This window comes from Hemiscyllium ocellatum, chromosome 6 (genome assembly GCF_020745735.1).
Source record: "Hemiscyllium ocellatum isolate sHemOce1 chromosome 6, sHemOce1.pat.X.cur, whole genome shotgun sequence".
NCBI classification, from domain to species: domain Eukaryota; kingdom Metazoa; phylum Chordata; class Chondrichthyes; order Orectolobiformes; family Hemiscylliidae; genus Hemiscyllium; species Hemiscyllium ocellatum.
The window spans coordinates 94,022,034-94,037,577 of NC_083406.1; the positions used below are offsets into that span (position 1 = coordinate 94,022,034).

The following is a 15,544-nucleotide window of genomic DNA, read 5'->3' on the forward strand; positions in this document are numbered from 1 at the left end:
AAAAAAGAATGTCAGTGTATTTGACTATGAGGGGAATGCAGCTGAGATTGACCTATTCATTTCATAGGCATGCAACAAAAACTTGTTTATGTACCTTTCATAAGATATTGGAGAAGGAAGGTGTGATCAGCTGTGTGAAAGAGTATAATTAAATCAAAAAGGACAAACAGCTTATCTTTGCCACAGTTATGATCAGAGTCAATTATGACTTTGATAAAAGTTGTTTGATAATTTTATTAAGTACCATGGCAGCAGTGGAGATCTAGTTGTTGTGGTTCAATCATAATGTTTCAGGAAAGATGGACATGAGTCGGTGAGGTAACAAGAATTCAAAGACTTTGATGAGAAAAGGAAAGCAAATTGACAAGGACTGAATGGTAATAGCTTGGTTTTTGGATGATGACAGTGGATTTAAGCAAGGGTGGGTAGTATCTAAGAAGAAAGAACTGTAACACTATTAACTCACATAATCAAGAAGGGAAGTAAGATGGGCATCATTTTAGTCGAGGTATGGTCTAGACAGCAGAAGTGTCTCTTGAAAAGATTATTTCAATGAGAGGAGACAACTGAAAAACTAGAGAAAGAAACACATGCGTGATAAAGAATCTTAGATAAAATTTGGCCATGTGGTCTAATATAAAGCAGGGAAGTGGCAGAAGCAGACCATGTCTCAAATACTTCATACAGTTCGGTTTACAATCTTTTAAAAAAAGACATTGGAGAGGATGGGAAACAATTTATAGGGATGATATCATAAATTTAGGGATATACCTATCAGGGCAGAATTAGCAGACTGTATATCTATTCTCTTAAAAGAAGTGGCCGAAGGTTGACCTCAGAGAGATCTTCAAAATTATGCAAGTTTTATTAGAGTATGTCACAGGTTGTTTCTTCTGGAAAGAGCAAAACTAGAGACCTTCTGTAATGATTGTAATGAAGTCAGTTGGGTGGATCTCTTAGAATATGAATTCCCTGATTGGTGCTGTTAATCTAGTCCAATTAGGGAATCTTGGCTAATAGATATAAACATGAGTGTCAGACATCCTGTTCACTCAGAGAGCTGGCTCAGAGAAACTTAGTGACCAGAGAGTGGTTGGGGTGAATCATGTGGGTGCATTCAAGAGAAAGCTGGATATCCATTTGAGTGAGAAAAAAATAACAAATTAAGCTGATGGAGTTTGAAAAGTAAAGGTGGGAAGAGCCTGTCGCGAAACATAATTGCTAGTATGAACTAGTTGGGTTGAATGGGTCTGTTTCTGTGCTGTCTATCCTATATAATCCAATCTAACTTGCATTTGGTAGCTTTCTACAGCAATATAGCTGAAATCAAAAAATCAATAGAATGAGATTGAAACTGCATCTCTCCATTTTGAGGTACTTGCTGCTTGTTAGTACACAAATGCAGTGTGCCACTGAATATGTATGCCCTTCAATTCACAAGTATAAAGGAAAGCTTATTTTTGTTATTTATTAAAATGTTTACATCAACTTTATTTTTTCACAGAGTTACTACAAGATAGCTACTGGATAGTATCCAAGCATCCTAAAATTAACAGAAATGCTGCAAATAGAACATATCAAAAACCTGATTTAGTACTTTATGTTTATAAACAATAATCTGTAAAGATTGAGCCAAATCATTGTATACTATAGCCATATCATCCATTTTCTAATGCTGCAGTTAAATAAAACCTGTCTTTGTAATCTTTTTAGGGAAATTGACACAGATTGTGTTTGGACACTGGGATGTGGTCACATGCTTGGCCAGATCAGAGTCCTATATTGGTGGAGATTGTTATATTGTATCAGGTTCTCGTGATGCTACACTTCTGCTGTGGTACTGGAGTGGCCGACATCATATCATTGGTGATAACCCCAACAATAGTAAGTTGCCTTTGAAAAGAAGAAATGTCACTTAATGTTATGATTTTTGTATAAAGCATAGGACAACAGGATGATTAGACATTAGTTGTCAAATATCCTGTAACTATAATAAGAGCTATGAAAGAGTGAAAAGAATGTAAATGCCAGAACTAATAATTAGCTGTTTTAGGTGTTAGAATTTACAGTAATGATTTTTTAGTAGTATTGGGACGTTAATTAAGATTTGTAGTTTCACTGTGTGTCTTAAATCTGTGAAACAAGATTTGTTGCAGATGATAATTGGGAGAAAGAGAGTTAATAAGTTTTATTTAATGTACTTCACATGTACAGAAAGCTTTTAAAGACAAAGGAAAAAATTTATAATGTATAATGTTAGCTACTTGATCTAGTTTATAATTTATGGAATATGATTTTATGGTAAATCAGATATCATTTTACATGACTACATTCACCCTACTGTTGACTTTCATCACACATCTCTCATTAAAACAAATTCATTTTCTAAGAAGGAATGATTTAGCATTGTAATATTTAGAAGAAATAAAGCCTGTTAAAAATGAACATCTTCCTATGATTTTACAATAACATAGACATACTGAATATGTTAAGTGAACGAGAAATATTTTTAGAAATAAATCTGACGACGTCACTGATCCTTATTTCAAAGCAAAGTTGCACGGATATTTCAACGTACTGCAAGCAGCAACAAGCACTGCATTGAAACAACACACAATTCATTTTTTAAAAACATTTTCATGGGATGTGGGTGTCATAGGCATTTAATGTCCATCCCAAATTGTCCTTGAACTGAGAGATAATTTCAGAGGTCAGTTAAGAGACAACCATAATGCTGTGGGTCTGGAGCCATATAAAGCCCAGACAAGGTAAGGATGACAGATTTCCTTCCCAAAAGGATATTTGTAAATCAAATGAGTTTTTATGGCAATCAAAAAGCTTTGTATTTAAGTTTGTTAATTAATTGTATTTAAATTCCACTAGCTGCCGTGGTGGGATTTAAACACATTTTCCCAGAACATTAGCCTGGGCCTCTGGATTATTAATCCAGTGGCATTGCCATGCCCTCATCACTTTTCCTTGTTAATACAGTTTCACTTGTTTGGCTGTCAGCAACACAAAGTGCCTGCGAGGTTGATGGTAAAGATATACCATCGTATCTAAATGTTAACACAAACAAATAAATGAAGAAGCAAAGTGATGACTATCTCTCTTATGATGAAACTAAATTGATTCTAAAAATTTAGTATGCGTACCTACCGTGCAATTTCATGCTTTCTTGTGGGCTTATCAAAATATCTGATTACGTTGTATGTCATGTAGACCTTACCTGTTTCTTTATTCAGCAGTAGGACAGTTTTGTTTTCATCATCTCACTTTTGAATCCAAAAGCATTGTCTCTATAATAATAATAGATCACAAAACAGTCACTAAGACTGTTATATAATTTATATTCATAGTTTACTCAAAGGATCCATTTTAACTAATGCCACCTGTTACCAAACAGGTAAGAGGCTAATTAAAATGGAGCAGGTGGGTTACGCATGCCTTTGTGTGGTTGACTACAAAATGAAATTGCAGGCTACCCAAATAGTTATGGCATCATGTATATGTAAATTTGGATCTGCTTATATAATCAGCACCAAAATTGCTATTTTAATATAAAGTCTCATTGAAGGTGTAGTGATAAGCTGTCTTGAAGAGCAATTAGGGCCATAAGATGCTCAGCAAAAGATTATTCCTTAGGAGTAAAAACTGAATCGAGAATTTGTTATGGGTTGTTATGGAATATTACACTCTGATTGTCTTTCATTTAAAACTATTATCCTATTAAATGCATAATTGGTGAACAATGAAAAATAAAATGCTTAAATAGTCAAATATATTATAGAAGAAAATTCCTCTTTGCAATTCAGACAAAATGTGTGTGTAGGAACATAGTGTGTTTGCCTGAAATGCACAAATTGTTTGCAATTCAGGTGGGCTTGAGTTATTTGCACTTCATTGAAAAAATCTTACATATAAATACTGCTCTCTATTGTCATTTAACATCACCTTTTATGGGTTCTAAAATTGAAACTGTGATAGATCTGGTGCCAGATGCTTTAATTTGATGCGGAGCAATTTAAAACTGAAAAAAAAACTAATTTAAAAGTGATAAAAATTAATTTGCACTCCCTAATTGAAGCTGTTGCACTATGCTGAAGAGTTGCAAGACTCCGACATCTTATGTTGGAATAAGAGCTGATTGAATCTTTTTTTTTGTCAGGCAGGTGTGTTGCACTTGGTCAAGAATCCTCCAGAGCATTTCTTGCAATATGTTACATTCAGCCTTTGACTGCAGTTCTCTTGAAGGGATCAATTCAATTCACACTGTATCCCAAGGGACTGAAAGTCCATTGATTAGAGGGATTTCACCTGACATTTCTCATTAGACAGCTCCAAACATCGTGCATCAATGCATTTTTTGTTTTGGTTTTGGGTGGGAGTTACATATTGCATTATTGTATAAATCATGTTTAATTTAATAAGTGATCTATAAAACTGATCATTTGTGTTTGGAATCCATGGCATTTTATTTGTACCTTTTAAGTATAACAATTTTTTCAAATTTTGGTTTCTTTTTCTAATTGTTTTAGTTTCTAGTTTATACTCTTTCATTTTTTAATCAAAAGGATTAGGAAGGTCATTATAATGCATTTGCCAAATAGGTTGTTTTAATATAACTACCAAAGATAACTTGCTGTCTGATTTATTTTCACCACTTTCTTTCCTTGCCAGCATTAAACCTCAACTCGATGCCTCCCCCTTATGGCCCGACCCTTACAAAGATTAGCAACACCTTGTGTGGACACTGCCACTTGTCAATCTACATCATAGTTTGTACAGTGCAGTTTGCTGTGATACCACCCTTCCTTTGTTTTAATCACAATTATATGACATTTAGATAATACTTCCAAAAGTTTAAGATTATTCTATCTAAAATCTATTTCATTATTAAATTGTTTAGAAAATATTTATTTCCTTTGAACTATTAAAATCTTAATTGGGGGTCAGTTAACTTAGTTGGCTGGCTGGGATGCAGAATGATGCCAAGAGCACAGGTTTAATTCCCATGCCAGCTGAAGACACTGTTGAAGGTCTCATTTTCTCAATCTTGCCCCTCGTCTGAGGTATGATGGTTAAATCCACAACCTATCTGCTCTTTAATGAAACAGCAGCCCTGCGGTCCTCTCAGACTTTCTTTACTTTCTAAGATCTTAGTGATTGCTAAAATTACAGTCGACATGTCATTCTATTATAACACGCGTTTAATCGTGGCAAATTGGCTGCAATGCAATTGACGAATTGGGGCACGGTTTCTAATGCACATACTTGTAATGTGATTTCAGTACCAACGCTTTAAATGCTGTTTCTAAAGCACGGTTTTTCTATAATGTGTGGTTACACGAGAACACAGACATCGCATTATAGAAGAACTGACTGTGTATATAAAGCAATAAGGGAACCTAGCTTCAATTTTGTAGCCTTTAATCAGTCAATGTTCAGTGTTTTTAAGAAATGCTGAATTCTGACTATCTTTGAGATTATACAGTCTTTCCACAAGTATCTTAAGTTGACAATAAATCCTAAAAGAGAATAGTAGCTTTTAGTTTAACCTACAGTTGAATTATTTATGATCTATGTTAAAAGGACTCTGTTGTTTGTAAGTCGAATTTGTAATACCTTCTTGTTTCATTCAACTTCTGTGGTACTCACAACTCCATAACAAAACTGAAAATGAATCAATGATTGACACTTCAAGATCACATTGGCCACATGTAGAGTAATAGAGCCATAGAGCTGTACAGCATGGAAACAGTCTAACTTGTCTATACCAACCAGATTGTCTAAATAAATCTAATCCCGTTTGCCTGCATTTGGCTCATATCCGTCTAACCCTTTCCTATTTATATACCCATCCAGATGCCTTTTAAATGGTGTAATTGTATCAGCCTCCACCAATTTTCCTGGCAGCTCATTCCATACATGCACCACCCTCTGTGTAAAAACATTGCCCTTTGGGTCCCTTTTAAATTTTTCTCCTCTCACTTTAAACCTGTGCCTTCTAGTTTTGGACTCACCCACCTGGGGGAGAAAAAGCCTTATCTATTTGCCCTATCTATGCCTCTCATGTTTTTATAAACCTCCATAAGGTCACCCCTCAGCCTCTGAACCTCCAGGGAAAATAGCCCCAGCCTATTCAGCCTCTCCCTATAACTCAAACCCTCCTGTTCTGTTGTGGCTCACAGCAGCTTTTTTTTTGTATTATCTTCTGTTTCTAAATACATTAGTTTTTCAGCCAGCCTCTTTAGCATTCTTCACATATAATCATGTGGCAGGAGAGGTGAAACTGTCACCACTGACAGGACCTCTGTACGTTCAAGCCTCAAGTGCCAAATTTAAAGTCCAGCTGAAAGCAACTTCACATACTGCAAGCCAGGAACTGCCTTGCACACAGTCCTCTTAGGAAACTGAAATATTTCAGAAAGGAAATCTGGCAGCCTGCTTTCCAGATAGGGACCTGTGGAGATCCTTTGTAAATGGGGTGATCAAGAGAAGAGTCATCTTCGCTCTGGCTCAGGATGCTCACTCCGCTGCTTTTTTAAGAGCTGCTGATTGCCTAACTCGGGGTTTTCTACTCACCTTCTCTGGGTGCTGCTGATCGCTTATCTTGGCTCTTCCACTCAGATGTTTCTCTAGTTGCTACTGGATGTCTATCTCGTAGTCCTTCTCTTGTTTGGTCCTCCAGGTGATGCAGACTGCCTCCTTAAAGGCACTCCTGTCACCTGCTCCTCTCGGCACTACTGAATCCCTACCTCAGGGAACTCTGCTCAGCTGCTCTTTCAGGCATTGTTAATGACTGTCCAGTATTTGGCCAGTCCAGAATTGGCATGTTTTATATCAAAAATGAAAGTGATCGGGATCTGTGTCATATACGAGCAAGCATGACTATGAATCTTCCATTCAATTATTTATTTTGAATATAATGTTTTAATGTTGTTGAAGTCTTTATTAACCATTTTTTCAAAAAGGGCCTTTCTATGTTGTTTTTAAAAATTCCTACTGCAGATTTTGTTATGTTTCACATTAATCCATCCAATATCGCATGCAAGAACTATCTCCTGGTATAACGATGGCTGTAACTTGATTATCTTTCATCTTGTAAGATGACAATTTGCACTGTGGTCAATTCTATGCTAAGCATCACCTGGTGTGACTCAGTGGTACAATTCTAGCATGATAGTTTCTGCTGCAGAGCAAGACAGTGGGCTGAGAATTCAAATATATTGCACAAAATGTAGAGATTCAAATTGAGAATCCACTTTATTGTCAAGAAGTAGTTTTCCTTCTTTGCCTGCATTCACAATACAACCTCTAACCTCTCATCACATCAGTTAGAAATGACTTGCCTGTGACTGAATAATCAATTTATTTTTAAAAGGTTTTTCTGATTCTAGACATCTGTTACAGATATCTTACTGTTATCCTTTCTGTGCCATGTTCTCAATTTCTCTTGTGGAATCGAAAATCAGGTCCACCCTCTTCAACAAAAATCTTGCTTCCAAGCTTTAGATTTCATAATAGTTTGCATTTTACTTGGTTAGCTTTCTTATATTTTCACCACCTCTCTCTCTTTGGGTGTATTTTTATTTTGCAATATTTGCTGCCCATAAGGTCAAGCATTGGAGAAGTGGGGACACCTTATTGTAGCTTATTTTGCTACACAGTTCCAGTTTAGCATTTCAGCTGGTAAAATTATTTCATATACTTTTCAGAAATCAAATCAGTACTTTGATGATTCCAGATGAAGTGATTGACCTTTGGTGACCACAATCATCTTCCTTTGTGTCGGGCATGGCTGTAGCTACTGGAAATGCTTCCCCTGGTCCTCTTTTTTTTTAACCCTGGCTTCTTTTTTCCATAGTGGACAAATGTATATCAAGGACAGACACTCTCACCTCCACTCTTGACTTTCTTTCATCAGTCCAGTTAGAGGAGAAAGAAAGTAAATTGAAAAATGAAATAAACCTGTACCCCAATGATGATACATATCTCCCTCCCTCTTTTTGGGTAATTGTATGAAATAAAAAAAGATAAGTGCTGAAATTATAAAAGTGTCATATATTTAACAGGATGTAAAACTATTCAGTGTTGGCAATGTTGCTTTAATTCAGAGTGTAAAATATGCATATAAAGTTCATTTAAACAATATCCCAGATATGTTAACTTTAATTTTTTATGACATTATGTGGTCTCTGATTTTTATTTTTAGGTGATTATCCTGCTCCTAGGGCTGTCTTGACTGGGCATGACCATGAAGTAGTTTCTGTATCTGTGTGCGCTGAACTGGGACTTGTCATCAGTGGTGCCAAAGGTGAGCAGGCATGCCTCAGCAGGAAGTGTTAATACTTTTGTTATTTTAATGATCCTGTGTTTTCCCTTAAGCCTAGTTTAATCACAAAATGCCACTCATCAGTGGAAATGAACAATTTCATTCCTTTCTGGCAGATGTTAGAGGTTTTTCTGAATATATTCATGTTTTTTTTTAATAGAAGGGCCATGTTTGGTGCATACAATTACTGGAGATCTTCTTAGAGCCCTGGAGGGACCAGAAAACTGTGTCTACCCACGTCTTATCTCTGTATCCAGTGAAGGTCATTGCATCATCTACTACGAGCGAGGAAGATTCTGTAATTTTAGCATTAATGGCAAATTATTAGGGCAGATGGAGACCAATGATTCAACTAGAGTAAGTGGCACTCAAGATGCAAAAGCATGACATACCCATCTTTTTAGCATAATAGACCTTAAGGTTATGACTGTTTGTTTGAATTTTTCACACTTTTTCCAGCTTGCTATCCATCAGGTTGGATCAGTAATATTCTTCCACAATTGTTTATTCAAGTGATCAAACCTATTTTTTAATTCTCAGTCTTAGAACTTTTGAAGTTCCAGTTACTGCTGAACACTCTTGAGCTGTCAATTTCTAAGGTAGAGTTCACACAGTGCTATATATGAACTAGATGGATTAGGCATTATCAAAGTTAACTGCTTCTGATACAGAGCTTCATTCCCCAGCAATTAAGTTTCTGACTTCAATGAATACAGGAGAAAATTAATCCAAACTGAAGTTAATGATTTCTAATCATCAAAGAAATATTATTAAAGCAAATTATTTATTGTTATGATGTGAAATACCTCAATGTTCCTTGATAGGCTGTGAATCACTGATAACTTTATAAAGAGCATAGGTACATTAGGAGCAGGCATCTGCAACTCACCCTTTTGAACCCCCTTTGCTATTTAATGTGACCATAGCTGATCTTATCCTGGACTCAACTCCACTTTCCTGCCTCTGCCCCATACCCCCTTCTTCCACTTTTCATCTGAAACACATAAATTTGTTTCTTGAATCTGTTGATTGATTCTGCCTCTACTGCACTCAGGGGGAGTGAGTTCCATAGTTTCTCAACCTTCTGAGAGAAAGAGTTCCTCCTCACTTCAGTTTTGAAGCTACCTCCTCTCAATCCATACCCATGACCTCCTTGTTCTAGACTATCCCACAATGGGGAACATCTATTCAATGTACACCTTATCAATCCCCTTCAGCATTTTATATACCTCAATCAGATACCCCCTCATTCTTCTGAACTCCAACAAGTACAGCACCAGCTATTGAGCCACTCGTCATACAACAGACCTTTCATCACTGGAATTAATCTGGTTAACCTCCTCTGAACTGCCTCTAATGCCACCACATCCTTCCTCAAATAGAGAGACTAAAACTGGACACAGTATTCCAGGTGTGGTCCCACCAATGCTTTATATAATTGTAACAACACTTCTTTACTTTAATAATCCAGTCCTTTTGCAATAAATGCCAAAATTCCATTTGTCTTTCTTATTATATGCTGCACCTGTATACCCATTTTCTATGAACAAGGACACCCAGATCTCTCTGCACTGACACAGTTTGAATCTGTTTCCCATTGAAATAATAATTTATTCTTCTGGCCAAAACGGATAACCTCACACTCCGTATACCTGATTCTGGCCCATTCTCCCAAGCTCTCAATATCCATTTGTAAACTCTTTATCTCCTCAGCACAGACTGCTTTCCCAGCTACTTCAGTATCTTCCATGAATCTTGCTAAGTTACACCCTGTCCCTGCCTGCATATTATTTATATTGATTGTGAATAGTTGAAGTCTGAGAACTGAACTCTGTAGCACCTCACTAGTTATAGTTTGCCTTCCAGAAAAGGACACATTTATCCCAAAACTTTGTATCCTGTCAGTCAACCAATCCAAGCCAATACTCTACCTCCCCACCCCGCCCCAACCCCCCCCCCCCCCCCCCCCCCCCCGCCACCACCACCACCCCCCCGTCCCAGGATCTAACCTCTTGGATCAGTCTTTCATGCAGCATCTGTTAAATGCAGTCTGGAAATCTAGATATACCACATCCACTGAATCCTCATTATCCATCTTGCTGGTTATAACCTCAAAGAACTTCAGCAAGTTCGTTAAGAATGACTTGTCCTTCATGAAACTGTGAATTGAACTTTGTTTTTCCAAGTATTTAGATATCCCCACCATTCTGATTGACTCCAGCAATTTCCCCACTCTAGATGTCAAGCTAACTGGTCTACAGTTTCCCACGTTTTGCCTATCTCCTTTTTTTGAATAAAGGTGTCTTATTAGATTGTTTCTAATCAAGTGGGACCTTTCCAGAATCCAGAATTGTTGAATATCGTAATTCATCCACTGTCTCTGCTGCCACTTCTTTTTAATACTCTAGGGTGCAGGCCATCAGGCCCCAAGGGTTTATCTGCCTTTGACTCCATCAGTTTGCTTAGTTTCTTCTCTCTAGTTAATTTCGTCAAGTTGCTCTGTAGTGGGTGTAGCTTTTGGGAAGAAATAATCTTGCACTGTGAAAACAGGCAAAATATTGGTTTAGTACCTCTGCCATGTCTGAGGTTCTCATTAACACTTTGCCATTTTCATCATCTCAAGGGCCTACATTTACATTTGGTATTCTCATCCTTTTTATAAACTTAGGGTAACTTTTGGTAGCTGTGCTTATGTTTTCTGCTAATTTCCTTTCTTAGTTCATATTAGCTCTTTTTTTTATTTTGTTTTTAGTAACCCTTTGCTGACCTTTAAGGTTCTCCTCCAAATTGCTGCTACCTTTTGCAGTAAGGTGGACATATCCTGATTTTTGTCTTTGTTATCCTGGACTTCCTGTTAAGCCAAGGATGATTTTTGACACTTTTACAGTTCCTCTTCCTCTCAGGAACACACTTTAATTGATAGGCATTTAGCATCTCCTCCAGCATTTGCCACTGTTCTGCTCTTCAATCTTTTTGCCCAATTTACTAGGGCCACCTCCTTCCTTTTAACAATCACTCACTACCAAGTCTAGATATTTTGGATTTAGCATTCAGTGATTCTGTTTTGCCTTGCAACATGTTCAGGTGGCATTCAGAAAATAAGCAAAACCTAATGTGATCTATCTACTTGTGCAGTAGTCTAATTGGTCCTAAAAGGAATTGCTTGAAGCCACCAAATAGGAAGTACAACTTTTTTCGATTTCCCACATAGCGGAGACAGGCTTCCACTTCAGTTCCACGTTACAGTTCCTCCCAATTATTCTCCTCAATGCCAGACAGATCTGCAAGCCAACAACACCAATTTCTAACTTTCTAATGATGCAAGGAGGTCATTGTGCAGTGGTAGTGTCACTACACTATAATCCATAAATCCTTATGTTTTGGAGACAGATGTTCAACTCCCACCATGGAGGATGATGAAAATTAAACTCAGTTTAAAAAAACATTGGAATTAGAGGTTAGTCTGATGGTAACCTTGTTGATTTTTATAAAATTCCATCTGATTTGCTAATGGGAACTTAGGGAAGGAAATCTTTTGTCCTTAGCTGGTCTGGCTGACAAGTGACCTCAGGCACTCAGAAATATGCTTAACTTTTAACTACCCTCTGAAATATCCCAGCAAGCTACTCAGTTCAAGGTCAACAATGGATGGGCAATAAATGCTGGTCCAGACACCACCCTCATTCCATGAACTAATAAAAAAAATGAGATACTCAGGTGACATATATTTAAAACCCACTCAAAATTACACATAATGTTTAGGGTCACGTTGCAATTGTGCCTCTCATTTTATATGTAACTCCAATTTCTCCCCTTGGTGTCTAATCCAATTTATTAGTATAATTAAAAAATATTTAAAAAGAAGTCTTCTAAGTTACTGTATGTATTCCCTCAAGGCTTTACTTCTCAGCAGTGATGGACAAAACCTGGTAACAGGCGGAGATAATGGTGTAGTTGAAGTGTGGCAAGCCTGTGACTTCAAACAACTATACATTTATCCTGGTTGCGATGCTGGCATCAGGGCTATGGACCTGTCACATGATCAAAGGTAACAGAAAATACTAAATTGGGATGTAACATAACGTAACTTCCATTCATATATCATTATTATTTCAAATAAAATATTGAATATTATATAAAAGTTTTGATACCCCAGTAAAGCCAGGATATAATAAAATGGATAAAATGCAGCATAGATTCACTAACGTTTCACCAAAGAGGCTTACAGTTATGAAATGAAATTTGAAAAGTTTGGATTTTCTTTTATTAAAGGAGATTGAGGAGTGATAACTGGAGAATATAAAAGACAATGAAATAAGGTATAGTGGCATCCACTGGTTAGAAAGTAATAACAGTGAACAGTATTAAGAGGAACACCATGAGAGTCTAGCATTAAAGGTTAATTTGCTGAAATAAAAATTAAGTCTGATTATGCTGCATATTTGATTCAAAAGCATAATTCATCTCAGAAATTGTATTGAAGTTTCTATATTATTTGATTACTTTGCATAATGTGGTAAAGTATAAAAATAATGTTCTGAGATCAAATATTAAATGTAACATTATTTTATATCTGTTACAGGACACTGATAACAGGCATGGCTTCGGGCAGTATTGTAGCTTTTAACATAGATTTCAACCGATGGCATTATGAACATCAGAACAGATACTAAGCCAATTTTAGGGGAAGCAGAAATGTGATTGCCAGTTCCAGCTGAGAGCACAAGTGCTGTAGTGAATGCCCAGGCATAAGTGGTGGAACATGATGCCCTCTGCATTGACGTCTGTTATACATTCCATTACATCTAGCAATAGTTGTACATTGTATTCTTTATGTGTAAAAGCAATCACAATGGCCATTTTTTTTTCTATCACCGAGCACCAGCTACAACAAACAGATGCCATATAAGTTTATGATTCACTAATGTAAACTAAATGAATCAGAATGTTAATTAATTAATGCTTCCAAGTAATTCTATTGATAATGTGTCAAAACAGTTGTGAAGAATGTATCCAGTTATTATTCATAATACTGCAAGCTAAGAGGCAAGCATTTTAAAAAATGCATTCTTCATTTACAGTCTGTACCCAATCTATCAAATAATACTTTTCATAAATTCTACTTTAACTCATCACCTTTGATAGATACTGAAAATCCTGAATATGTTTCTTAACTGGTTTGAAGTTCCATCATGTGGTCTATATATCTCGTGTTCCTTAAAATAATTTTTCCAAAAAATATACTGGTGGAACTCAGTGGAAAATAACAAACATTTGTAGAATTGAGGACGAAGTTGACTTGACTATCGAATTTTACAGTGTGGCAATGAGAACCGCATTTGATTTTGTGTTGTTATTTTACAAACACAGTTTGGTTTCTGTACACTGTAAAAGTTATATTAATGAGGTGAATATTATTCAAGATCTCAGCTTCTCCAGCTTATAAACTGCATTTTCAGCTTTCCTAGTAGGCACGAGATTAGGAGTATATTGCATTTTTTTACTGTAGCAAAAAGCATTTAATATTTCTGGCATATTAATCAAATCAAATGCATACACGGGGTAAAAAAAATCACTTTATGTTTTCTTCTTTGTATATTTGGTGACTGTATTGTCAAAAGTCATAGATGTACATATGTGTTGGTAGGGCTAAAAGGCATGTAACAGGAATGTAGTTTTCTTGGAATTACACTCACTTGCAGTTTATTTAATTAAATAATTATTGGATTCTTTGTATTGGCATTTTGCATCAGAAATATTATTTATTGCTGCGATTATTGATTTGCCATCCACACTGTAATAGTAAATTTTAGCACTGAGTTCTTTACTTGTTGTTTGTATTTAAACAATTAAAACCATGAAGAAAGTCTGACTTCGTAATTAAATTGTACATCACATATGTGAGCAATATTATGAGTTTTTAGTCTAGAACTGGGAGGGGGGAATAAGCATCTGGAAAACAACTTCATTTCATCTGGAAATCACAGTGAAATATTTTGGATATACAAAATCCTTGAGCTATTGTAACGCTGTTTTATGGCAAAGATGTAAAATATGCCAGATGTGTGTCAATTCAAAACTAAAATTGAAAAAATAAAATATGCAGAGAAATAAATTGTTCATTCTTTTGTCAATATAGTATCCTGTGGAGCTTATGTTAATCTTGTCAATCTAAAGAAAAGAGAATATGTTTTCATCTAATTGAAAATGCCTTTCTGTAATTGCTTGTCATTTTTTTTGCTTGGCAGTAAAGTAAAAACACTCCAAATCCAAATGGAGTTCTAGGTGATCAGTTTTGGTAATTAAGTTTGAATTGCAGCAACCCACAAAAAGTAGTACAGATTTCACTGAGAAACTCCGCAGAGCATTTAATGGAATGGAAAACCTTTTTCTCTTGAATTTTCTAAACATTTGCCTGAATGAGTGCAGCTCTAGCAATACTCTGGAAGCTCTACACTATCCAGTAGAAAGCAGCCCACTTCATTAGTGCCCATTCCACTGCTTTAAATATTCACAACTTTCAATACTGACGCACATTGGCAGCAGTGTGTACTATACACAAGATGTACTGCAACATTCACTAGATCATTTAAGACAAAACCTTCCAAACTCATGATCTTTAGATGGCTCAGGCAGCAGATGCATTGGAACTTCACCAGACATGTTCTACCTAAGGAACATATCATCCTGCCTTAGATTTATGTTACCATTTTGATTCTAGATTGAAATAGGTAAAGTTATGTTTTAAAACCAATGATTATGGAAGGAATTGCAGTACCTGGGGAGGCATTGGCCTGTAAGTATTATCATTAGATAATAATCCAGATACCCCAGGGAATGTTCTAGGGATACATGTTTTCCATACCACCATGGCATATAGTGCAATTTGAATTCAGTTTTAAAATTCAGGAATTGTTGATTGTTGTAAACCCATCAGGTTCACAGAAGACCTTAAAGAAGGAAACTGCCATCCTTAACTGGTTTACATACTGCAGACTCATAGAAATATGGCTGATTGTAATTGCAATAGCCTAAAAAGACACTCCATTTTATCCAAGGGCAACTAAGAATTGGCAATAAATGCTGGCCCAGCCTTCAATGTCCATATAAGTGATTTTTAAAAAAAAAACTTTAAAAGCAAGTACTCAACCACACTGTAAGTTTATAATGCTGCTTTGTTCAAACCATGTGGGTAGTAATTTATCGACA

General features: G+C 36.2%; 1 protein-coding gene across 2 annotated transcripts in view; it reads left to right on the forward strand.

The window, feature by feature from the left end:
- nbeaa (neurobeachin a) overlaps window positions 1-13,327 on the forward strand; it is an 861,601-nt gene extending 848,274 nt beyond the window's left edge. For both annotated transcript variants that reach the window (XM_060826144.1, XM_060826143.1), the window contains 5 exons: window positions 1,714-1,884; window positions 8,216-8,317; window positions 8,496-8,692; window positions 12,232-12,383; window positions 12,918-13,327. In XM_060826144.1, the coding sequence (XP_060682127.1) occupies window positions 1,714-1,884; window positions 8,216-8,317; window positions 8,496-8,692; window positions 12,232-12,383; window positions 12,918-13,008 (713 nt within the window). In that variant the 3' untranslated portion in view covers window positions 13,009-13,327. The remainder of the gene's footprint in view (window positions 1-1,713; window positions 1,885-8,215; window positions 8,318-8,495; window positions 8,693-12,231; window positions 12,384-12,917) is intronic.
- The last annotated feature ends 2,217 nt before the right edge of the window (window positions 13,328-15,544 follow it).